Raw genomic sequence first — 21,465 nt, 5'->3', positions numbered from 1 at the left:
TTGGTCAGGACAAAGGTGGGCATATGGATGGACGGACGGACGGACGGACAGACAGTCCAAACAGTACCTCACTGAATTTCTGAAGCTTGGTGCATGATAGGATCTAGATTAATGAGATTAGTACAGTGGCATGCGTGTGTTTGTACTGCATCAACTGATATAGTGAGTTACACTGAAACCTTGATCTTTAGCTCTGGTTTCCAAAGAAGACACTATAGCTGAAAGACACTGACTCTCATGGTTCAGAGCAGCATTGACTAGTTCTAGATTGGCACCAAGCATGTCAATAGCCTCACCCCATATAGAGTCATTTTAATATTTTATTGTGAAATCCACTACCCTTGCTACAGTTTTCTTATAAAAGATATTTTCACAAACTGTGCTATGTTCCCAATCATCCCACTAGATGGCAGGGAAGGCTCGTGTTTCTCAGTCAGCTCATCATCTTCCTGTGTATTTCAAACTGGTTTGAGACTCGAAGTGCGAGTCTTTTATCCCACCCCGCCCACGTCCCTCCAGTCCTCATTCAAGACAAAGTCGTTAGTCTTTCAGGTGCCCCTGGACATGTGCTTCAGTTTGCTAGGATAGACTAACTTAGTTGATTCCAAAGTTAATGGGGATTACTGCAAGTGAAATCAAGTGATACTATTTTACAGAAGAATAAACAGATAACTGTAAAGAACTTTTAAAAGTGCAGAGTTCTTTTAAAAGGGGGAAAGGCACGATTTGTACACTTATTCAAAGGAAACTCTCTCGAGCCGTAAGTTGCGGAGGACAGCGAAAGAGGAAGTTGGCGTCTTAAAGCGATTGCTCATGACTGGTGTCATATGACACGTCAAAGATGGCTGAAGGGGAGAATTGCAAAGTATCTCCTGCGGAACAGAAGGAGGACTTTGAAGTTATTGATAGTAGCCAGATCCCCAGCACGTCTGAGCTGAGAAGCGATGGCAAGGAGAGAACGGCCGAAGACTCGCCCTGGCCTGCTCCTATCGTCTCATTTGCCAGGAAGGCATCCGAAAACTTAGCAGTGAGCTATGGAAATGCTCTGAAGTCTGCAGCCTTGGTAGGACTCATACCCAAACCAGTCAGCAATGACAGCACAGCCAAACTAAGTATGGTTATGTTTTTGCTTGTACTGTGTTATTATATTATAAAGAGCAAGTAGCTTTTTTTGTGGCCAAAGAGACTTGGCACATCTGAAAAGAAAATTCTTTAATGAGTATGAGTATATGGTTACTTTCTCGAGTCCATGAGGGTTCAGTGCTACCTGAATAGCATACATTTTGCTTGAGTAAGAGGCCCAGGCACTGAACTCCACACTGTGAGGATTGGTTATGGGTATCCAGTGCTAGAGAAATGATATTCCGCAGATGCTCAGATTTGTTCTTCTTCTCAAGGTCCAGAACTGCATATTGGCCTTGAAAGTAAAGTCACAAGCTAAGGTGTACTGAACCCAAATTCAAACTGGCCCCAAGAATTATGTAATGTATCTTGGACTTGTTTTGGTTATTACTAACTTATCCTGGAAAGCTATGCACTGGTACGAAATGAGGATTGTTATGGTTGGCAACTAATCTGACAATGAGATTAACATACCAAAAATCTTTGTAGAAATTTGGCATAACATTGAAAATTCTGAATCTGGACAACCAGATCTAAGAACAATTTCTTTGGATTAAGTCCATTAAATAAAATGAGTCTTGCTTCTGAGTAGACCTGTCTAGGATTGGTCCCCAAATGTCTTTAAGAAAACATTTTGAAATTCTAAATAAGGCCATGTCAGTTATGTGACTATACATAGTATTATAGTTCTTTAGTGGGAACCAGAAGCAAAAAATCTTGAGATTTTTTTATTTTAAAAAATGAACTCCTTGAACGCTATGATAGACACAAGAGGAGAGGTGGAATGCAATATTTCTCCTTTTCCAATAAATTTGCTTTAAGCTTTCATAGTAATACCCTGGCCTGGCCCCTTACCTAGTTAAATAACCTGGGGAAGGGGGATCAAGCCTAATTATTTGAAAAGCTTCTTCTGTATCAAAAACAAGGATTGTTATGAAAAAGTGTTGCTCTGGCTAAGGCCAACTCAATTAGCCTAGTATTCCATAATCAGAGACAGCCTAATTAAGCTCAGCAGACATACAAGAACAGAAAAGCTTGCCTTGCACATGTCGGTACATGGTCTTTGTCAGGACATGATCCACACTGATTTCAGCATATCCAGTTCTGCAAAAGAGACATCAGGAGTAATCTGGAATCAGTGTGGCCAACATGTTCCCCTTGGAAAAATCTTGCACTGCACTCCAAACAATATACCTTCTTTTTGTATGTACTACTTCACACATTTCTGATTTAACACTGAAGTAGCACACCAGCAGATGGGGAAATATGGTGTCAGGCTTTTAAAAATGTGTCACTGTGCAAATAAGACTTTGTGTGCGCGCGTGCGCGCTACATTCTGTCACGTTGCTTTTAGCTGCCTCACGGCAACCCTATGAATTAGTGACATCCAAAACATCCTATGATTAACCTTGCTCAGATCTTGCGGACTTGGGGCTATGGTTTTCTTGATAGAGGTCTTCCTCTTTCCCTGCTGCCTTCAACTGTTCCTTGCATTATTGCCTTTTCCAGTGAATCTTGTCTTCACATAATGTGACCAAAGTACAATAACCTCAGTTTGGTCATTTAAGCTGCTAGAGAGAGTTCAGGCTTGATTTGATCTAGAACCCAGTTATTTGTCTTCTTGTCCATGTGTAGTATGTTTATTCTAAAATACATCCCACTGTGTCCTGTAGACTTGCTCCAAAGTAAGCATACATCAGATTGTAGATTTATAGTGCAATTCAGGGAGGAGCAAGCTGTGCCACAGCCAGAAACAGCACAGCCAACCAACATCCTAAGTGGATTGCTGCACTATGACCAGCAAGCTGACAGGGATGCTCCTCCAACCCCCGTGGTGGAACTGCTCTATGCAGTTCCTACCTTTTTGCCACTATGAGTTCATGCCAGCATATATGGCCATTTCTAAAGCAAAAATCCTGGTTACAAGAAGGTATATACAACAATATAGACCACAGCCCTTATTAATTTTTATATTATTTTATTTATTTAAAATATTTATATGGCGCCTTTCTATAGCCATATTCAAGGCGGCTTACAAAATGCAATAAAATAAATAACACAATAACAATAAAAACAATAGCAATAAAACGCAATACAATGCAATCATACCATAAAAACTCAAATACACGCATAAAACCTAAAATGCTGCTTGCTAAAATCTTAATATCACAAGCTGTTCAAAAGAAAAACATCTTCACCTGATGATGGAAGGAAAGCAAAGAAGGAGCACATAGGACTGCCATAGGACACAAGACTGGGTACCACCCAACTCCCCAACAGATGTACAGATGCGATAGAGATAGCTTCTTAGATGATCTTAGTAAGCAGGCAGGTTTATATGGGAATAGACCATCTTATAGGTAACCTGCCTCAATATCCCAAGTCTATTGCCTAAGGAGCAGCAGTGGCGTAGGAGGTTAAGAGCTTGTGTATCTAATTTGGAGGAGCCAGGTTTGATTCCCCGCTCTGCTGCCTGAGCTGTGGAGGCTTATCTGGGGAATACAGATTAGCCTGTATACTCCCACACACGCCAGCTGGGTGACCTTGGGCTAGTCACAGCTTCTCGGAGCTCTCAGCCCCACCTACCTCACAGGGTGTTTGTTGTGAGGGGGGAAGGGCAAGGAGATAGTAGGCCCCTTTGAGTCTCCTACAGGAGAGAAAGGGGGGGATATAAATCCAAATTCTTCCTCTTCTTGTCTTCTAAGTAGACAAGCCCTCTAGAATTGTTCAATTTTGCATAGTTTGCAGAAAGCCACGATAGTGGGAGCCTTCATGACTTTCTCAGGCAAACATTCCACAAAATTTGGGCCACAATGGAGAAGTCATATGTGTGGACAGTTGTTGATTTTGCCCATTTGCAGATTGGCACCTGCAGAAGACCCTGCTCTGATAAGTGAAGTTGTTGTGGCAGAGCATAGGGAGACAGGCAGTCTCGCAGATAATGAGAACACATGAAGGACTTTGTATGGGATAATGAATATCTTAAATTAAGCCCAGTAACTGATAGGCAGCTAGTGATGTCCATGAAGTGTTTGCAGGATGGGAGGATGGGAGTAATACGCATGACCTATGTAGCTCCTAATAGCTGAGCTGTGGTATTCTGTTCCAGCTGGTTTCCAAATAGGCTTTGAGGGGGGACCATTGTATAGTGCATTGGAGTAGTCTAGTCTTGATGTTACTCTGGCATTAATCCAGGTGCCCAGATCAGCCATATCAAAATAAGGGACCAAGTCTATTGCATAAGTAGACTCTTCAGGTCCTTACAACGCACAGAACTGTTTGGAAACACTTTAATAAAATGGCTATAGCCCATCAGTAGCTATAATTTGTCATCCAAATTCTAGTGACATTGTCAGAACTGAACACTACTGATAATCAGGAAACTAGGTAGAAATAAATTGTAACTGGGTGGTAGAACAGAAAGATTTTAAAAGGTGACACAATACTAGAACCAGGGGGCATTCATTGAAAATACTGGGGGGAAGAATTAGGACTAATAAAAGGAAACACTTCTTCACGCAACGTGTGATTGGTGTTTGGAATATGCTGCCACAGGAGGTGGTGATGGCCACTAACCTGGATAGCTTTAAAAAGGGTTTGGACAGATTTATGGAGGAGAAGTCAATCTATGGCTACCAATCTTGATCCTCCTTGATCTCAGATTGTAAATGCCTTAGCAGACCAGGTGCTCAGGAGCAGCAGCAGCAGCAGCAGGCCATTGCTTTCACATCCTGCATGTGAGCTCCCAAAGGCACCTGGTGGGCCACTGCGAGTAGCAGAATGCTGGACTAGATGGACTCTGGTCTGATCCAGCAGGCTAGTTCTTATGTTCTTATGACATTCATGTCACTTAAAAATACAGGTTAGTTTCTCTTCTGATTTGTGCAGTTTAAAAATGGTAAAAATTCCTCTTCAGCTCTTCCAGATAACCATTTTAGTTGGATGGATATACTTTAGATTGTCAGCCAAAATAGGCCTTTGCTGATTATATAAGACCAGCCAAGGTTTAATCCTATTTAGTGGAGGAATTATGAGGATGCATTATTGGATGTGTGTTCTCCTTCCCCCTCCCCCGTTTTTGGCAGGCCTCATGTAGTTAGTGTCACAGCATCCCGCTATATCACACACACACACCCCACTGGAAATGAAATAGCAAAGCACTACCTGTGGAATGTCTGCATGCTCTGCAACTATTAAAGCCATGGGAGCTATTAAACAATATGGAGTAGGCAGTGAATGACCTTATTTAGAGAATAGTCCCAATTAATAAACTTCATCTGAAATAGTAGCACAGCAAATCGTTACAGCCTTTGTGCTTAATATGTAGGGTTCGTAATTGTATCCTGTAATCCTTACAACTACCATGTGAGGTAGGTCACTTTGAAATCTATAGATTAGTGCTAGCAGGAAAAGGCTCGATTGCATTGTGAGGAGTCAGCCGCCCATTAACCCACGAACAGCTCTTGCTTCAAAGATTATCACCAAATTTTGGTGCTCAACACGTTTACCGGAAAATGTGCTCGCGGTTTCAGTGGAATCACGCTGAAGGCTATTCAAAGAAGGGCAGGAGAAAGTAAAGTGTGTCCTAGAATCTGAGATATAAACCAGAAAAGTCCCAATGACGATTTACAGCGCAACCCTGAATAGTTCACGCACAGGTAGTTGCCTAGTAACCATATTTAGGATTGCAGAAATGAAAGGAAGAGAAAGGTAAGGTTTTCACGACAAAAGACATGAGAAGCCAGCCTCCGCCTCGAGAATCTGCTCCCGAAAAAAATATGGCGCCGCGCTACTCTGTCGACCTTCCTCTCTATATTTACAACACGAGACTTTTTAATACCAGCCTTTTCTTCCCGCGCGCTAATTGGAATGGAGGTCGGGGTGAAATTTAAAGGCTTTTCCTAAATATTAGAAGTAGGAGAGGTCAGATTATCGACTGCGACCAATCCGGGTATTTTGGAGTTTGTGTATCAGGTGATTCGATTGGTTTGCGCGCTGTACGTCAGCGACTGGAGTACCTTTGTCCAATGAGAAGGTTCTCTTTGAAGTCAGAGTGGGAGGGAAGTGTTGCTCTGGTAACGCAGGTGAAGGTGAGAAACCAATGGGGAAAAGGGGGGGGATGTTTAGGGCTCGGGTGCCAGAGTGGGGGAAAGATGAGCTTCCCTGGGGATCCGGCTTTGGGGGGAGCGTTGAGCAAACAAAGTATACGTATGTGTTTGCATGAGCTAGACAGTGTGTAATACCACTGAGAACAGCAGGCTGCCAGAAAGGAAGACAATCCCTAAGGAAAGCAATTACTCTATTTCTTCCAGTCTACAGTTAATCATGCCTCCCCTCCCTTAGGGTGTCCTTAGGGTACCTCTCCTCTTTAGGCTTGTCTCCTTTGGATCTTAAACTGGCTGCCTTGGCTTGCAAAATGTGGATTGCAGTGGATATGCCTCTTGCAAAGATTTGGATGTTTTCCTTGAGGCTGATTAGCAGGCTTTTTTTGCTTTTGTCTTTGTCCTAAATTGTTCTGCATATATTTGTGGCGAGCTGGGGACTGGTATTTAATCTCAGGTGGAAATTACCTTGCATTTTTAAAGAGTGTTTTATAAACTGAAGCTCTGATAGTTCTGAGTTCTGCTGATGCCCCATTCATATACATACTCAGTGTACCAAACCAAGTGTACCAAACAAGTACGCACATATATATATACTGTATAACTTTGTATACACCTGCTGTGATAACAGTAATAATACATTAATAATTTCATTATTACAAAAATAGTTAATATTTAATAGCTTGGTTTTTCTGTGATACTGTGAATTTTTAAAAAATTCAGACATTGTTCAAAGCATAACACTTTTTTAAAAAACTGTTAGCTGTGGAGTTTTGTAGGTTGAGAAACAAATTACCTTGTGTGTGTGTACACATACATGTACACATATACATATATAATGTATAACTTTGTATACACCTGCTGTGATAACAGTAATAATACATGAATAATTTTATTAATACAAAACAGTTAATATTTAATAGCTTGTTTTTTCTGCAATACTGCTATTTTTTTTTAAATTCAGACATTGTTCGAAGTATAACACATTTTTTAAAACTTTGTTAGCTATGCAGTTTAGTAGATTGAAAAATAAGTTACCTGTTGTTAGCTTAAGAATAAACCTTACAAATCTACTTTTTTCTTTCTTTTGTGGGTTTCTCAATATGTTTAGCAGCCAAATACCATACTATGGAAGAACGTTCAAATCTCATGAACATGATGAAACTAAGCATTAAAGTCTTAATCCAGTCAGCTCTAAGTTTGGGCAGGACTTTAGATTCAGACTTCCCTCCTCTGCAACAGTTTTTTGTGGTCATGGAGCATTGCCTCAAACATGGGCTTAGAGGTGAGTTCTTGAGTTTCTTCTTCTGCCTATAAAACCAGTAGTTTTTTTTCCTGGATGTAATTTCAAATATTAAAATGTTCACAGTAATTTCTGCTTCCTACTGAAGATGTGCTTAAGTATGTCTATTAATTCATTGGTACCTTGTTTCAATAACCATTCCATAAGAACATAGTTAAGGGACATTACAGAGGTGATAGAATCATAAGGTCAGAAAGGGCCATACTGGCTATCTAGTCCAACCCCCTGCTCAATACATGATCATCCTATAGCATACCAGACAAGTGTTTGTCCAGCCTCTGCAGGAAGACTGCCAGTGAGGGGGAGCTCATCTCCTACCTAGGCAGTCAATTCCATTGCTGAACTATGAACATTTTTCTCCTAATGTTCAGCCAATATTTTTCTGCCCGTAAGTTATATTCATTATGAGGCCTATAGCCAGATTATGTGTTTGATGTGTTCTCGTTTTCCTTGCTGAAGAAAGAGAAGCTAAAGTAAAACTGGTTAATATATTTGTCAGTGGATCTTCTGTTTGTGTGAATCTAGTTCTGTAATCCTGTGGGACAGAAATGAAACAGTTGAACAGCATTGTGCCATTATCACATGTGATTATGTCTTTGCTACATGTGATACAGCTGTCTTCCTACTCATGTGAATATAGGCACTGGTATTACTGGGCAGATAATGAAATCACGCTATTTCTAAACTAAATAATCATTCTAGCCATAGTAGGTTTTATGATAATATTGCAAAATAAATTTTACTTGTGTGAAAGAGATGAAAATGCCTAGTGAACAGAGTAAATAATTTGCTTTTATTCAGTGAACTAACATTAAGAAATATTCCCTTGTCTTTTCCCTTATTTTCTGGGGGTTTTTTAACCCTAGCTAAGAAAAGTTTTATTGGGCAGCACAAGTCATTCTTTGGACCTTTGGAACTGGTGGAGAAACTTTGTCCAGAAGCATCAGATTTAGCAACAAGTGTCAGAAATCTGCCAGAATTGAAGTAAGTTGGAGAGAAAAATTGTTGAAAGGAACAGGATACCAAGACCTTATGTTATTTCCATACCTATGTGATGTTTTGTAGGTTATTTGTTGGATACATAAAAATTACTTTATCAACAAAAAATAGTCAGGTGCTAGTGGAAAGTATTCAAGCTGGACATGAGGACAGTAGGCCCTTCTAACCTAAGATTTGGTTACCTGTGATACATGAAGGTTCCATTCTGCGTGGTTGTATCTAATAAAAAGCATTCTCCATTTATTTATCACAAGGGGATTGTCAAGTGGTGTTCATAACATGAAACAAAATGAGACGTGAGGTTTAGTAGGTTGAGAAATAAATTTACAATAATTTAAAATAAAATTTAAAAAAATAATTATTACATTTACAGTGCAATCTAGAGCTGGCAAACAAGCAGGGACGGTGCCACTCTGATGCCACCCTGCCCGCTCCAAAGGGCTTTCCCATGGTGCAGGAAGCCCAAAAAAGTAAAAGAAAAAACTCTCCTCAAAACTCTCCCAGCACACAGGGACCATCAGGCAGTGGAGGCCAACTAAGGTCGGTAACGCCCTCAACCATTCCAGCACAGTGATTTGTCCTGGAGGGCCTGGGCACAAGAGCAACTTCCAGGTCAGGCATCATGGAGCCACATGGTGCCTGGCCACCTAGGTAAGTTGCCCCTCTGCCAGCGCATCTGACCCTAGCGCCAGCAGAATGGGCATTTCTCCAAAGGAGGATTTGCCCCTTCCCCTCTGGATTGGGCTGCCCAACTATTGTATGGTAGACACACTTTCATAAAACTCCAAATATAAGGTTTCCTTGTTGCACTGCAATCCAAGTATTATATAGTACAAAATTCTAATTTTTGTATAGAATAAAAGTTTGGATATATATCCCTCCCCTTTCTCTTCTGTGAGGAGATACAAGGCAGCTTACAAAGTCCTTTCTCCTTCCTCTCCCCACAACACACACTTTGTAGGTGGGACTGAAGAACTGTGACTAGACCAAGGTCACTCAGCAGGAATGTGTAGCAATGGGGAAACAAATCTGATTCACCAAATCAGACTCTGCTGCTCATGCGGAAGACTGGGGAAGCAAACTCAGTTCTCCAGATTAGAATCCACCTGCTCTTAACTGCTATATCACACTGGCTCATAGCATAGGTGTACACCATATTTCAGTATAATTCCTTTTTTCCTTTGTTGTTTCCTTTTTTATCAGCCATATCCTTCCAGAGTAGATATATCCTGTCTGCCTGCTTATCTTTGCAAATCAGTGAAGGTTTTGTGGTGGCTCATCTTGCAATAAATAAATTTAATAAAATAACCGTAATAAAATTCACAGCTTATTTCCAAAATTGAGCTCATAGTGGCATTGTCGTAAGTTGTGTGTAAATTGCAGTATACTTTTGCCACAATGTGAACAATTTTTGTTAGGCGATAAGCTTATCCTAAAAAGCTGTTAAGGTATTCAGTATACTCTATAAATAACCATATATTGTAGTATTCTGAATTTTAAAATCTTCAGTTATCAGTGGATTATGAGACCTTTTGTTCAATTTATGACGTGATCCATCTGTCAGCATCAAAAATGGGTCTCGGTACAGCTAGGAGGTATGTGATAAGCAAAGGTTGAGTCTGAGAGCACTTTTGAACAGAGGCGTACCTAGGCAAACTGGAGCCTGTGGACAAAACCTGAGTGCCCCCCCCCCCCCCGGCGTATGGGCAGCCACCCTCCCCCACCATGACCAAACAATGATTTTTTTGCACCAGCTCACAAAACACCTCCCACTCCCAGCAAAACATACATGGCTCTCTCCCACCAACTCGTTTCCTAATGTCCTAATCACAAAAACCCTATGAGGTAGGTTGTTAGCTTGAGAAACAACTCCAAGCCAGTGCAACTGGGTATTAAGCATGTAAATCTCTCATAAATTACCCCCAGCAAAACATTTACCAAACAAATGTCAGCATCATCTCTCACAAAACACCTCCAGTGGAATCCACCCCCAAACAGCATCACTTTCAATGGTGTTTAAACTAGGGAGCTCAGATTCTTCTTTTAAATCTGCCTTAAAGGGAGAATCTGGGGTCCCCGGTTGAAACAAAATTGAAAGTGAAGCTGAAACAGCATCACTTTCGAGGGTTGGAGATTCAGATGAAACAAATATCAGATTTGGCTGAAATTTGGGCACATTTGGAGAAAAATTGTCCGATTATGTCCTGCCCAAACATAAACAAATGCAAGGTATGGGGGGGGGGTATTTTTGATGTTTTTCAGCCTGTAGGGAGCGCATTTTTAAAGCTAGCGGCACCAAGATTTCAGGGCATCATCCTTCAGGACTGCTCTGATGATACTACCCGAGTTTTGTGATGTTTGGTTCAGGGGAAGCAAAGTTATGGCCCCCAAAGGGGGTGCCCCCATCCCCATTGTTTTCAATGAGAGCTCACAGGAGATGGGGGCTACCCATTTGAGGGACCATAACTTTGGTCCTCCTGAACCTAACTTCACCAAACTTGGGTGGCATCATAAGAATAGTTACCCAATGATACCCTGAAATTTTGGTGTCACTATCTTTAAAAATATACCCCTGACAGGAACCCCGAGAAATTTGCCCACGATTCTTTGTTTTGCAGTGACTTTGCTCCATTGTAGCCAATGTGGAATTTTTGAGTTGTGTAGGCAGGCTGCACATTTTTGAAGATAGAGGCACCAGACTTTCAGGGTGGTTCAGGGTGGACCCCCCCCAAAGGGTGGTATCATCTGGACAGTCTCTGGATGGCACCCTGAAATTTTGGTGCTGCTAGCTTTAAAAATGCGTCCCTTGCAGGCCAAAACATGAAAAAACACTAAAAAATTCAAAAAACACACCAACGACCCTGAAATGTTGTCCCCCCATGTGACCAAATGGGGGCACCCGAGGACATAGGGTACCCCCTGTCCCTAGGCAGATACGCCACTGCTTTTGAAATTTTGAGGTAATGTAATGATGCACCACAAAATGGCTACCATGGGAAGAAGCAACAGTCTACAACAGGGGTCCCCAAACTTTTTAAACAGGGGGCCAGTTCACTGTCCCTCAGACTGTTGGAGGGCCGGACTAAAAAAAACTATGAACAAATTCCTATGCACAAATGATTGTAAAATGTTTGATTTCACCTTTCAGCCTTTCTGTCATGGTCTATTTTTAGAACAGTGACCAAAGTATGTCAAGTACAGGGTGGGCTCCAAATATTGTCGGGAGGCTGTGGAATACCTTCCCCTGTAAAAAAAAGCAGAACTTTCCCAATGAAGCATTCCATCTAACCCAGGATCAGGTATCTTCCTGGGTTCTTTCCTCCCTAGCAGCCAGCGAGTGATTCGCCAGCCTGGCTGATGCCAATGGGAGTGAGGCGGAACAGAAAGCCTGAGAGCAACACATGGAGTAGCTGAGTGGGAAGGGCGGAGCAGGCGTTGCCACATGTAAGGTTTCTAACTCTGGGTCAGAAAATGCATGGAGATTTGGGGGTGCCATCATGTAACTGCAATCAACGGCCTTTGGGGCCAGTTCCTCCTCTCCCTCGAGCCCCCACTGCACATGAATGGAGCCATCGCTGCCATGCCTGGCAGGCCAGATAAATGCCTTCAGGGGGCCACATTTGGCCCCCGGGCCATAGTTTGGGGACCCCTGGTCTACAAAGTAGCTGCCAGTTACTCTAAACCAAGCATTCTATGATAGGGCAGCTATTTCTGAATGGGCCCAGGTAAGTCCACTGACTTCAGTGGATTTAGGCTGGAGTAACTCTGCATAGGTTTGCACTGTTAGGAAATATTTAAAAGGGTGGGGCTAGAAATGTAATAAAGAATAAAATACCTAATCTGAAATTTTATGAATGATAGCAAGCAATCCTGCTCTTTAAGTCTCTGTTTCTGAAGCTGGATACTAGGCTGAAGGTCCCACTGAACTCAGGTATGGACTGTCTACATATTGCACCTGTGCTTTCCCTGCCCGAAATTATATATCCCTTACAGAACATGTAACAAATATCTCTCAGTTGTAATAGTCCATGCCTGGCAATCAGTGAGGTTTTGAGATGCAGGGGATGGAGAAGGGAAGCATCATGTGACATTTTAGGAATTCTCCATGGTAAAGACTATAGAGATTTGGAAATTTCCTAGTGTGTCACAGATATGATGACTGAAAAGAACATAGCTGTGTCCACATCATTTCCCCTGTCCCATTTTCTTTGCTGTGAGAGGGCAGAGCAGCAGAGAACTGGCAGGGTTAGTGGTAAACCTGGCAAGCTAATTACAATACAAGCCTAATTATACTGTATTTAAGTTTTTCAGTTAACTGTGAGGCATTGCAAAAAAAATTAAAGGCCTAAATATGTAATTTTTCTTTCTGTGTTTCTAAAAAGGGTGCTGTATGCTAAATTGTCAGATGTAATGTGCTGTGTGACTAGTGTGATTGATGTTGTCTGGTGTTTTTGTAGGACTCCAATAGGAAGAGGCAGAGCTTGGCTTTATCTTGCCGTCATGCAAAAGAAACTAGCAGACTACCTAAAAGTTCTCTTGGACCACAAGAATCTGTTAAGGTATTTTTAATTTATGTTTTATTTCAGAAGGACATCGTTCATTATACAGAATGGAAAGGATTTAAAGTAAATGTTTCTGAATAATGCATGGGAGTATTGACTTGGAAACAGTCTTTAATAAACAATTCTTACATGAATTTTCTGCCATGGTAGGTGTTGAAGCACAGAAGATTTACTTGTTACACTTTTTTCCTTAGTGAATTTTATGAGCCTGATGCCTTGATGATGGAAGAAGAAGGAGCAGTGATTGTAGGTCTTCTGGTGGGGCTAAATGTCATTGATGCAAACCTCTGTTTAAAAGGAGAAGACTTGGATTCCCAGGTGACAATCACCCCTTAAATTAAATAATGCTTCTAATTTGCATTCCAGTTAAGCCAAAATAATGTTGCTTAAGATATATACAGTCCTGTTGTACTCAGTTGCTGATCCAAATATCTTATATTTACACTATGGCAAATAGTAATATGTTATATTTTAGAACATGCAGCATTTCATGAGTGCTGCTGTGACTTCTACAGATCTTCAAAGGCATTCACGGCCAGATTCAACTGGTTCTGGTGGGTTTTCCAGGCTGTGTGGCCGTGGTCTGGTAGATTTTGTTCCTAACGTTTCGCCTGCATCTGTGGCTGGCATCTCCAGAGGTGTATCACAGAGAAAAGTCTGTTACACACTGTGTCTAAGTGAGAAGGGAAAGTTTAGTGTGGTATATTGTCATTTTTTAAGTCCTGGGAGCCAGGCTTTGCTAATTTTTAATGTCTCTTCTTCATCACTCCCAGTACTTAAAAAATGGACTGATAACCCCACCGGCAATACAATGCACTCAACCACACCTTTGCATAGCAAGTTCCACCCAAACACTTAATGATTGGTTCCCCACCCTAGGACATGGACAATATACCACACTAAACTTTCCCTTCTCACTTAGACACAGTGTGTAACAGACTTTTCTCTGTGATACACCTCTGAAGATGCCAGCCACAGATGCAGGCGAAACGTTAGGAACAAAATCCACCAGACCACAGCCACACAGCCCGGAAAACCCTCCAGAACCAGTTCTACAGATCTGTTTGGCTAAAGGTGAATTTCCACCGGAGCAAGAAAGCTTCTACTACTACAAAGACTGATAGAACATTTTACCTCATGGAGAAAGCTCCTTGGTGATCTTTGTTCAAAGCTTTCTCCATGTGACAAGCTTTCTGTGTTGAAAAAAAAAACCTGGAATAATGTCCTCCCAGAAATAGGAGCATGTTGTTCCATTGGCCTTGTGGGCAGATGTTGTTCCAATTCCTTTCTGTGGCTGGTTGAATATTATGGCTCTTGGTTGAATTCAACCACTGGGTTTCCTGACTATCCTTTAGGCGAGCACTGAATGTGTGAAAAATTGCCTTCTTTGTTCTGTCCCAATTTATGGGCTTAATGGTCTTCACTGCTGTGGATTTTGCAGATCAATGACTGGCTTTGGGAGTGAACCATCTAGACTCTCAAGCTAAAGAATTTACTGTGACAATCTAATCTGCTGCCTAGAGTTGAATTTTATTAACATGAATTGAATGTAAAAAAAGTAACACACAGCTAATTGTGTCAGGGTTCTAACTACAGTGTTATTAACTTGATTGAATTAAAGAAGTAGTAGTAAGTTTAATTTGATCTTTTCAGGTTGCAGTGATTGATTTCTCCCTGTACCTTAAGGATACACAAAACACTGATGATGGCAAACAGTATGTATAGTTTATCTTCCATTTTTAATGATTGTTCAGTAGAAAACCTTTGAAATGTAAAGTTAGCACTATTAGGCTTGGATGATTCCTCTTGGCAAGGGGAAAATTAAATCCAAAATGGATCTTGGTAAAAAAAAAGGAGTAAAAAGTCAATCATGTGTGTGTGTGTGTGTGTGTGTGTGTGGAGTATGTATGTACTAGTTTTGACTGCCAGATTTCCACTGTTTCCCCAGCACTTCAAGAATCAAACTTCCTCAATTTAACTGACTTACTTCCTCAGTTTAACTTTCATGGTACTGGATCAGTTTTATTGGCTCTGAATGTGCCATTCCTTGTCTTTGTATATCTGGTTCTCATCTTGTTGAGACCACATGTGTTCCATGTAAGGGAAGGGCATATATAGTTTCATAATGTATGTAGTGTATTGATTAAAAGCCTTTGCATACTATAAATGCACAACTTACAAGGACAGGCACTTCTGAAGGGGAAAAATTAATTTTTGTTTTAAAAACAGAGATGGAGGGATTACTGCTGTGCTTGATCAGAAACATTATGTGGAAGAACTTAACCGCCATCTAAGGTAGGATTTGTCTGTTGTTTTCCTGCTGTGTAAATGTAACCTAGCAGATTGCTGGCTACATAAATCTCTATTAGAGACTTGGGGGGAATTTAAAATCAATAAAATGACAACACTCTTGTGGCTTGCTAAACAAATGTAAAATTGCTTCAACAAGGTAACAACATTCATGTTAACAAACATTTAATATGAACGGAACAACTTTACAACTACAATTAAAACTAAATCATAGTGGCTATAAATATAGCACAGCTCAGATATACAGGATCTGTAGTACCCTTCAGGCATTCAGAACAATGACAAATACCAACAGTGCCCAGTAATAAAAGAAAGGGGGAGTCCAAAATATTAATTAGACATGCAGGGCTGCTTTTTCTCAATCTTCTCTTTTGTAGCAGCTGCAGCTGCTGTAGATCTTTCTCTATCTTGGATGTTTAAGAAAAAAATCAATTCCCTCAGTCAAGATCTGGGTATTCCCTCTCCTGCTGCAGGCCAGATTGACTGAGAGGGATGGGGCTCTTGCGGTTGGGAATATATGAGCAAACCTACCAACTGCCGATTTTAAAAAAATACAAATATTGGAATGGCATGGGTTCCATGAACACCAAAATTCAGCTGTGGCAGCTTGATACAATATGCTATGAGGGAACTGCCAATTTTTTTTTCTGCAGTCTTCACCTTGCCTTTGATCACCCCATTCTGACAACCTAGTACCTTCCCCTCATATCTGTCACTGTTCCTCTATTTTTGATCTAGGGTTGCTGTTTTGCATCTAATTACATATATTAGAAGTTTACTTTAAACATTTTTTTTATTTCACTTGGGGAAAAATAAACTTTAACTGTAAATGTACCACAAGCCTGAGTTGTGTAGCAGATGCAGTTTTGGGGACAGGTAGAAAACCACTTGGCTTTATATCAAGTGGGGACCAGGCAACACAATGGCAGAATGCCAAATAATAAAAACATAAAGCCTTGATTGGCCAGACCAAGCATCTATTTTGTCAAGAATCCATAGTGGCTGACCAGATATCTAAAAGGATCACAGAGACCAAAGTCTCCTTTTCCCCACCCCTCCTACCCCCCAAAGGCTGCCAGCATTCAAAGGAAATTCTTCCTTCTAAACTGAAAGTCATCATGGCTATTAACCACTGAAAGACCTTCCCTCCATGAATGGGTTAGTAGGTTTTTAAAGCTTCCCCATCTAGTGACCATCACCTGGGGTAATTGAATTCCACAAGTTAATTATGCACTCCTTGAAAAGGTGCTTTCTTTTTGTCTATTCTGAATTTAGTGCCCATAAGTTTCACTGGATATACCAAAGTTATTGTTTTTTGGGAAAATAAGCTGTTCTCTCCATCTACTCTATCTACACCATGTGTAATTTATAAATTTCTATCATGATTCCCCTTTGGTCACATTTTATTGAAACAGAAACCCCCAAAGCATTTAGAATACCTTATAAGGAAGGTATTCCAACCTCTTGATCATTCTCACTAGTTTTTCATCACCCTTTCCAGCTCTACAGCATCATTTTCTAAGATGGGATAACCACAACTGTGAAGCAGCATATATCTATATAGGGTTTGGTTTCTGCTTGATTGTCAGCAAAGTGAGATTTGTTTACACACCCACCCCCCACTCAGGCAGTTCAAAATTATGGTCTTTGAGAACAGGGAACCTCCAGGAACAACAATGAACCATTGCCTCTCCTTGTCAGCAGAAATCCTCTGCAGGATCTAGCCATTGGCATTATGATACCAGCATAGCACATAAGTTGCTTTTTTCACCTCTGTCACAAAGAGTCAACATTTTCATTGAGTTATTAATGGTGGGGTTTTTTTTCATAATTATTTTTGCCCTGAAGTGCATTGTTTTATATTTATTTTTTGAACTTTATTTGCTACATCACTGCCTATTCATCCAGTTTGATGAGATGCTCTGGGAGCTCCTCAGTTTGCTTTGATTTTCACTGGTTGGATCCAATAGAAAAGCTTATGGAATGAGAAGAACAAGAGCTGGATGTTATACTCCACTTTTCTCTATGTTTGAGGAGACTCAAAGCAACTTATAATCACCTTACCTTCCCCTCAACAGACACTTTGTGAGGTAGGTGGGTCTGAGATTGTTCAGAGAGAACGGACTAGCATTAGCCCAAGGTCACCCAGCAGGCTTCTTGTGGAGGAGCAGGGAAAACAAATCCAGTTCACCAGATTGGAGTCCACCGCTCTTAACCACTACACCATGCTGTTGGCACAAGAGGGAGGGAGGAAGGAAGCAATGTGATTGATTTTCCCTCATCACTGCAGCACACTGTACTTTAGTACATGTTACATGCAAAACTCTCCCTATCTCTCAGAGAGAATTTTTGTGACAAATAACAGGCTGCATAATGAAAGTGGGGAAAGATGTACTGTGCCAGCTCCTGCTACAAACTTGATCCAACCTATCATATGTACTTCAGCTGTATAACGTACAATGAAATTTTTTTTAAAGACCGTTAAAATACCGGTCCCACTGCTTATTTATTGTGAGAACTGCCGAATGGCAGCTATTCAGCAAATGCTGGTGTTTAGTATCTTTTTCTGGCACAGGATTGGGAATTGCATTGAAGCGGGCAGCCTTAAAATCTGCTTATGTGACTTGCATTAAATTCAGATTTGTATGACCAATCTATAAGTGATACCCATAGCATTTCTGGATTGTCCTCTTGCAATCCAGCTATATTAAGTTAAATAATGGAATTAAGCTTATCCTTAAATTGAAGAACTAAGATATATGCACATACAATCTCTAGTATCGCCCTATTTCTGTGGGTGGCCACTGCACTCATCATGGCCTCCTGTTCTCTTTTCTCTGGCTGACCAATATATTGGCGTAGCCACAGATCTTTTAATCCTTGGCCCTTAGAGAGGGAATCCTTGCTGTTCTGAGATCTTTAAGTAATCTATATTCAAATAAACCATGAAAGAATTATCGGCTTACATTACCCTGGGCTTTCAAATGCATATTGTTTGAGGACAAGTTTATTGGACTAAATCTGTAGACCACTTACAAGAATGCTCATATGCAAACATAAAATGTATGAATCTTCTAGGAGGAATTTTGTTACATGTTCCCAATGTATAAATACTCCAGAGGTACGTATGCATCAGATGAGAAATTGTAGGCACTGGAAAAGAAAAGTGATGACTGCTTAGATTTTCAGTGTGAATGGTTGGTAGTAAATACATATTGGTCTTTTGCTGCAGTTGCACTGTTGGAGACCTCCAGACCAAGATAGAATGCTTAGAAAAAACTAATTCAAAGCTCCAAGAAGAGGTGTGCGGTAACCCAGTTTTCTTCCTCAACTATTTCCTTTATTAGTTTGAAACAATCTCATTGCTGAAGTCAAGAGTATAATGAAATAGTTCTAACAAGAATTTGGGCAGAACAAATTCATAGTGGGAGAAAGCCAAAGAGTTCCCCTGTTCTATACAACCGGCCAATTGCATGTGGAAACTAAGCTTTCACTGGGGCAAGAAGTTCTGCTTCTTCTGCTTGCTTTCTGACTGAAAGCGTATATGTGGGCTTTGGGGGGTAGAACCTGCCAACTTCCCTCTTGGGCAGCTGTTCGTAGAGTTCCCCTCCCCAGTTTTGGTCCAGGATCTGCAGCTTCTTGAAACAGCACTGGGAGGTACAGTGGAACCCTAAAGTGGGAGAGGGAATTCAGTGGGAATTGCTGCTCAGGGTTCCAAACTCTTAAGCCCCATTAAGTCTTCAGAACAGTGTGGTTGGATCAATTGCCAATACTTTTTTTAAAATGTAAAAGCATAATGTTGTGGAAAGTATCAGTACTAAGTAATAACAATGTAATCAAACATGTGTGTCTTGACAGTTGAATTGTTTATTATTATCTTGCCAGGATTTGCCACAGTTGAATTGGTTTTAAGTTCATCCAGGCAGTACAAGCCTGTTTCTTTCTACCATTATCATCTTCTCGTCTTCCCTCCCCCCCTTTTTTGCCAGCTGACGGCAGCAACAGACCGGATCAAGGCACTTCACGAAGAACAGCAAGAGCTGAAAAAGGAAAATGAATTAATCCGTGAACGAAGTGAAAAGCATGTTGAGGTTAGATATATATATATATAATCCTGACCTGCATGAAGAATGTGGTGGTGTCATAGGTCAAGTGTCAGACTAGGATCTGGGAGACCCAAGTTGAAATCTCCCTCTGCCTTGATGGTTTGCTGAGTAATCTTGAGCCTGTCACACACACAGCACCTGAACTATTTCACAGGGTTTTTGTGAGAATAAAATGGAAGAAAGGAGAACAATTTAAATTGTTTTGCATCCTCACTGGGGAGAAAGGCAAGGCACAAATGAAGTAAAATATATAGGAATTCCAGCTTACCTTTTTTTTAAAAAGTCATCTAACTTCTCTTAAGGAGAAGAGGCCTGAGACTATGCACAAATATCCTTTTAAAATGTTCCAAATCTCTCCCTCTCTCTTTTATATATATGTGTGTATATTTTAAACAATGTGGGGAAAAGTAATTAATAATGGTTTTTATTATAGGTAACTAAGCAGGACACCAAAGTTGAGCTGGAAACATATAAGCAGACACGTCAAGGCCTGGATGAAATGTACAGCGATGTCTGGAAACAAATGAAAGAAGAGAAAAAAATCCGAATGGTGAGATACTATATTGTCTAGATTAGAATGAAGTGTGAACAATAGCTGGTGTTTCAGTGTTCCAGGTCTAAAACCTGGTGAAATATTGGCCATTAGTTGCTTTACTTGGAGGTGGAGAAGAAAGAAGATCCGTACAGGGTGTGGCATAAAGCTTAAGTAAGAAATATCCAGGACAAGCTTGAACATTAGCCAGTGTGTTCTAATGTACAGAGAGTCAGCCAGGAAGATTTGGATTCAAGTTCCTGATTAGCCATTAAGTTTACTTCGCAACACTGAGCAAGTCTGTCTCAGCCCAGCCCTAAATCTTACCTTCCTCACAGGGAAAGTAGTTAAGAATGCCAGCTGTGTACATAGGGATATGACATTATAGCGCCTTGCCATGCATGCAACCTCTCCACATGTTTTTGCACAGCACTACTGTCAGGAGTAGATTCTAAACTTACTGGGGACTGCGTCTGTGTTAAGGATCTTCAGCATTACACTTGCACATAGCATCAGTACAAGCAAGGACTTTTCTAAGAACTGGAAATACCTGTTTGTGTTTTTTTCATACACACACACAGGGCTCTGAGAAGAGCACTCCGAGCCTAGCTCAGCTAGTGGGAGGGGACCACCAAGAAGATGGCTTGATCTCCTGTGTCTCAACTTGTATCCATTACAATATTTTGAGTTCACCACAGCTTGGAAAAGGGAGCCACTTGGAAGGGAAGGTGAAGAGGGACGGTAGAGGGAGCTTAAGATACAAGAGCTGTTTTTTATGCATGCACACCGTGGCTTCAATCCAATGACATTGTTTCCCTCACACTTGTCGGCAGCTGCTGCAGACGCATTCTGCCATTTAGACTCTTACTTCCTCCACCCAGCACTTCTACAAGCACAGGGGCTACTTGAAAAAAATTGACCATGTATACATAGAAGAACTGTTGGCAGAGGAAGTGAGCACCACAGCAGAGGAAAGCTTCTGCAGCAGCTGGAATGGATGATGGGAACGATGCTGTGGGATCCCAGGCTGTATCATTAATGCATGAGACAGGAACTCTCTGTGGGGCTTAAGAATATTGCTTGGTATGTGTGTCAAAAAGCAGAAAGTTGAATGTGTGGGTAAATATTAGCTTACTTAGCAGACCTGTAAATGTAATAAGAATTATCTCCTAGTGGGGTGGGACAATACATGACCGGTGTCTCCTGACCAGGATGCAGAGAGCACTGTGGGTATCCATGCCTGCAAGTCCATGGCTGTGCTAGTTTTTTGTTTTTTTGCACTTTTGGATGCTGTCCCCAAACTTCATGGATGCCTTCAATACAGCCATTATGGAGCTGGGCTGCCTGAAAAGTTCAGTGTGCGTGAAGAAGCCATCTGGTGATTTTTTTTAGTTCCTGTCCATTATACATCAGTTACAAAATCTGTTAT

General features: G+C 41.0%; 1 protein-coding gene across 4 annotated transcripts in view; it reads left to right on the top strand.

Moving 5' to 3' along the window:
* Nucleotides 1–533: 533 nt before the first annotated feature.
* The window catches only part of RUFY1 (RUN and FYVE domain containing 1), a 34,568-nt gene continuing 13,636 nt past the window's right edge, over nucleotides 534–21,465 (top strand). The window contains exons 1-10 of one of the 4 annotated variants that reach the window (XM_048490157.1): nucleotides 534–1,112; nucleotides 7,339–7,509; nucleotides 8,394–8,511; nucleotides 12,984–13,085; nucleotides 13,283–13,406; nucleotides 14,742–14,803; nucleotides 15,318–15,383; nucleotides 18,631–18,700; nucleotides 19,388–19,489; nucleotides 19,938–20,054. In XM_048490157.1, coding sequence (XP_048346114.1) covers nucleotides 842–1,112; nucleotides 7,339–7,509; nucleotides 8,394–8,511; nucleotides 12,984–13,085; nucleotides 13,283–13,406; nucleotides 14,742–14,803; nucleotides 15,318–15,383; nucleotides 18,631–18,700; nucleotides 19,388–19,489; nucleotides 19,938–20,054 — 1,203 coding nt within the window. In that variant the 5' untranslated portion in view covers nucleotides 534–841. Of the gene's footprint in view, nucleotides 1,113–6,142; nucleotides 6,213–7,335; nucleotides 7,510–8,393; nucleotides 8,512–12,983; nucleotides 13,086–13,282; nucleotides 13,407–14,741; nucleotides 14,804–15,317; nucleotides 15,384–18,630; nucleotides 18,701–19,387; nucleotides 19,490–19,937; nucleotides 20,055–21,465 lie in introns of those variants that run through there. The other 3 variants (XM_048490156.1, XM_048490159.1, XM_048490158.1) reach the window with 3 other exon arrangements.

This window comes from Sphaerodactylus townsendi, linkage group LG03 (genome assembly GCF_021028975.2).
Source record: "Sphaerodactylus townsendi isolate TG3544 linkage group LG03, MPM_Stown_v2.3, whole genome shotgun sequence".
In the NCBI taxonomy this organism is placed as follows: Eukaryota; Metazoa; Chordata; class Lepidosauria; order Squamata; family Sphaerodactylidae; genus Sphaerodactylus; species Sphaerodactylus townsendi.
Note: the sequence above shows the minus strand (reverse complement) of the source record. Positions and strands in the feature narration are given on the sequence as shown.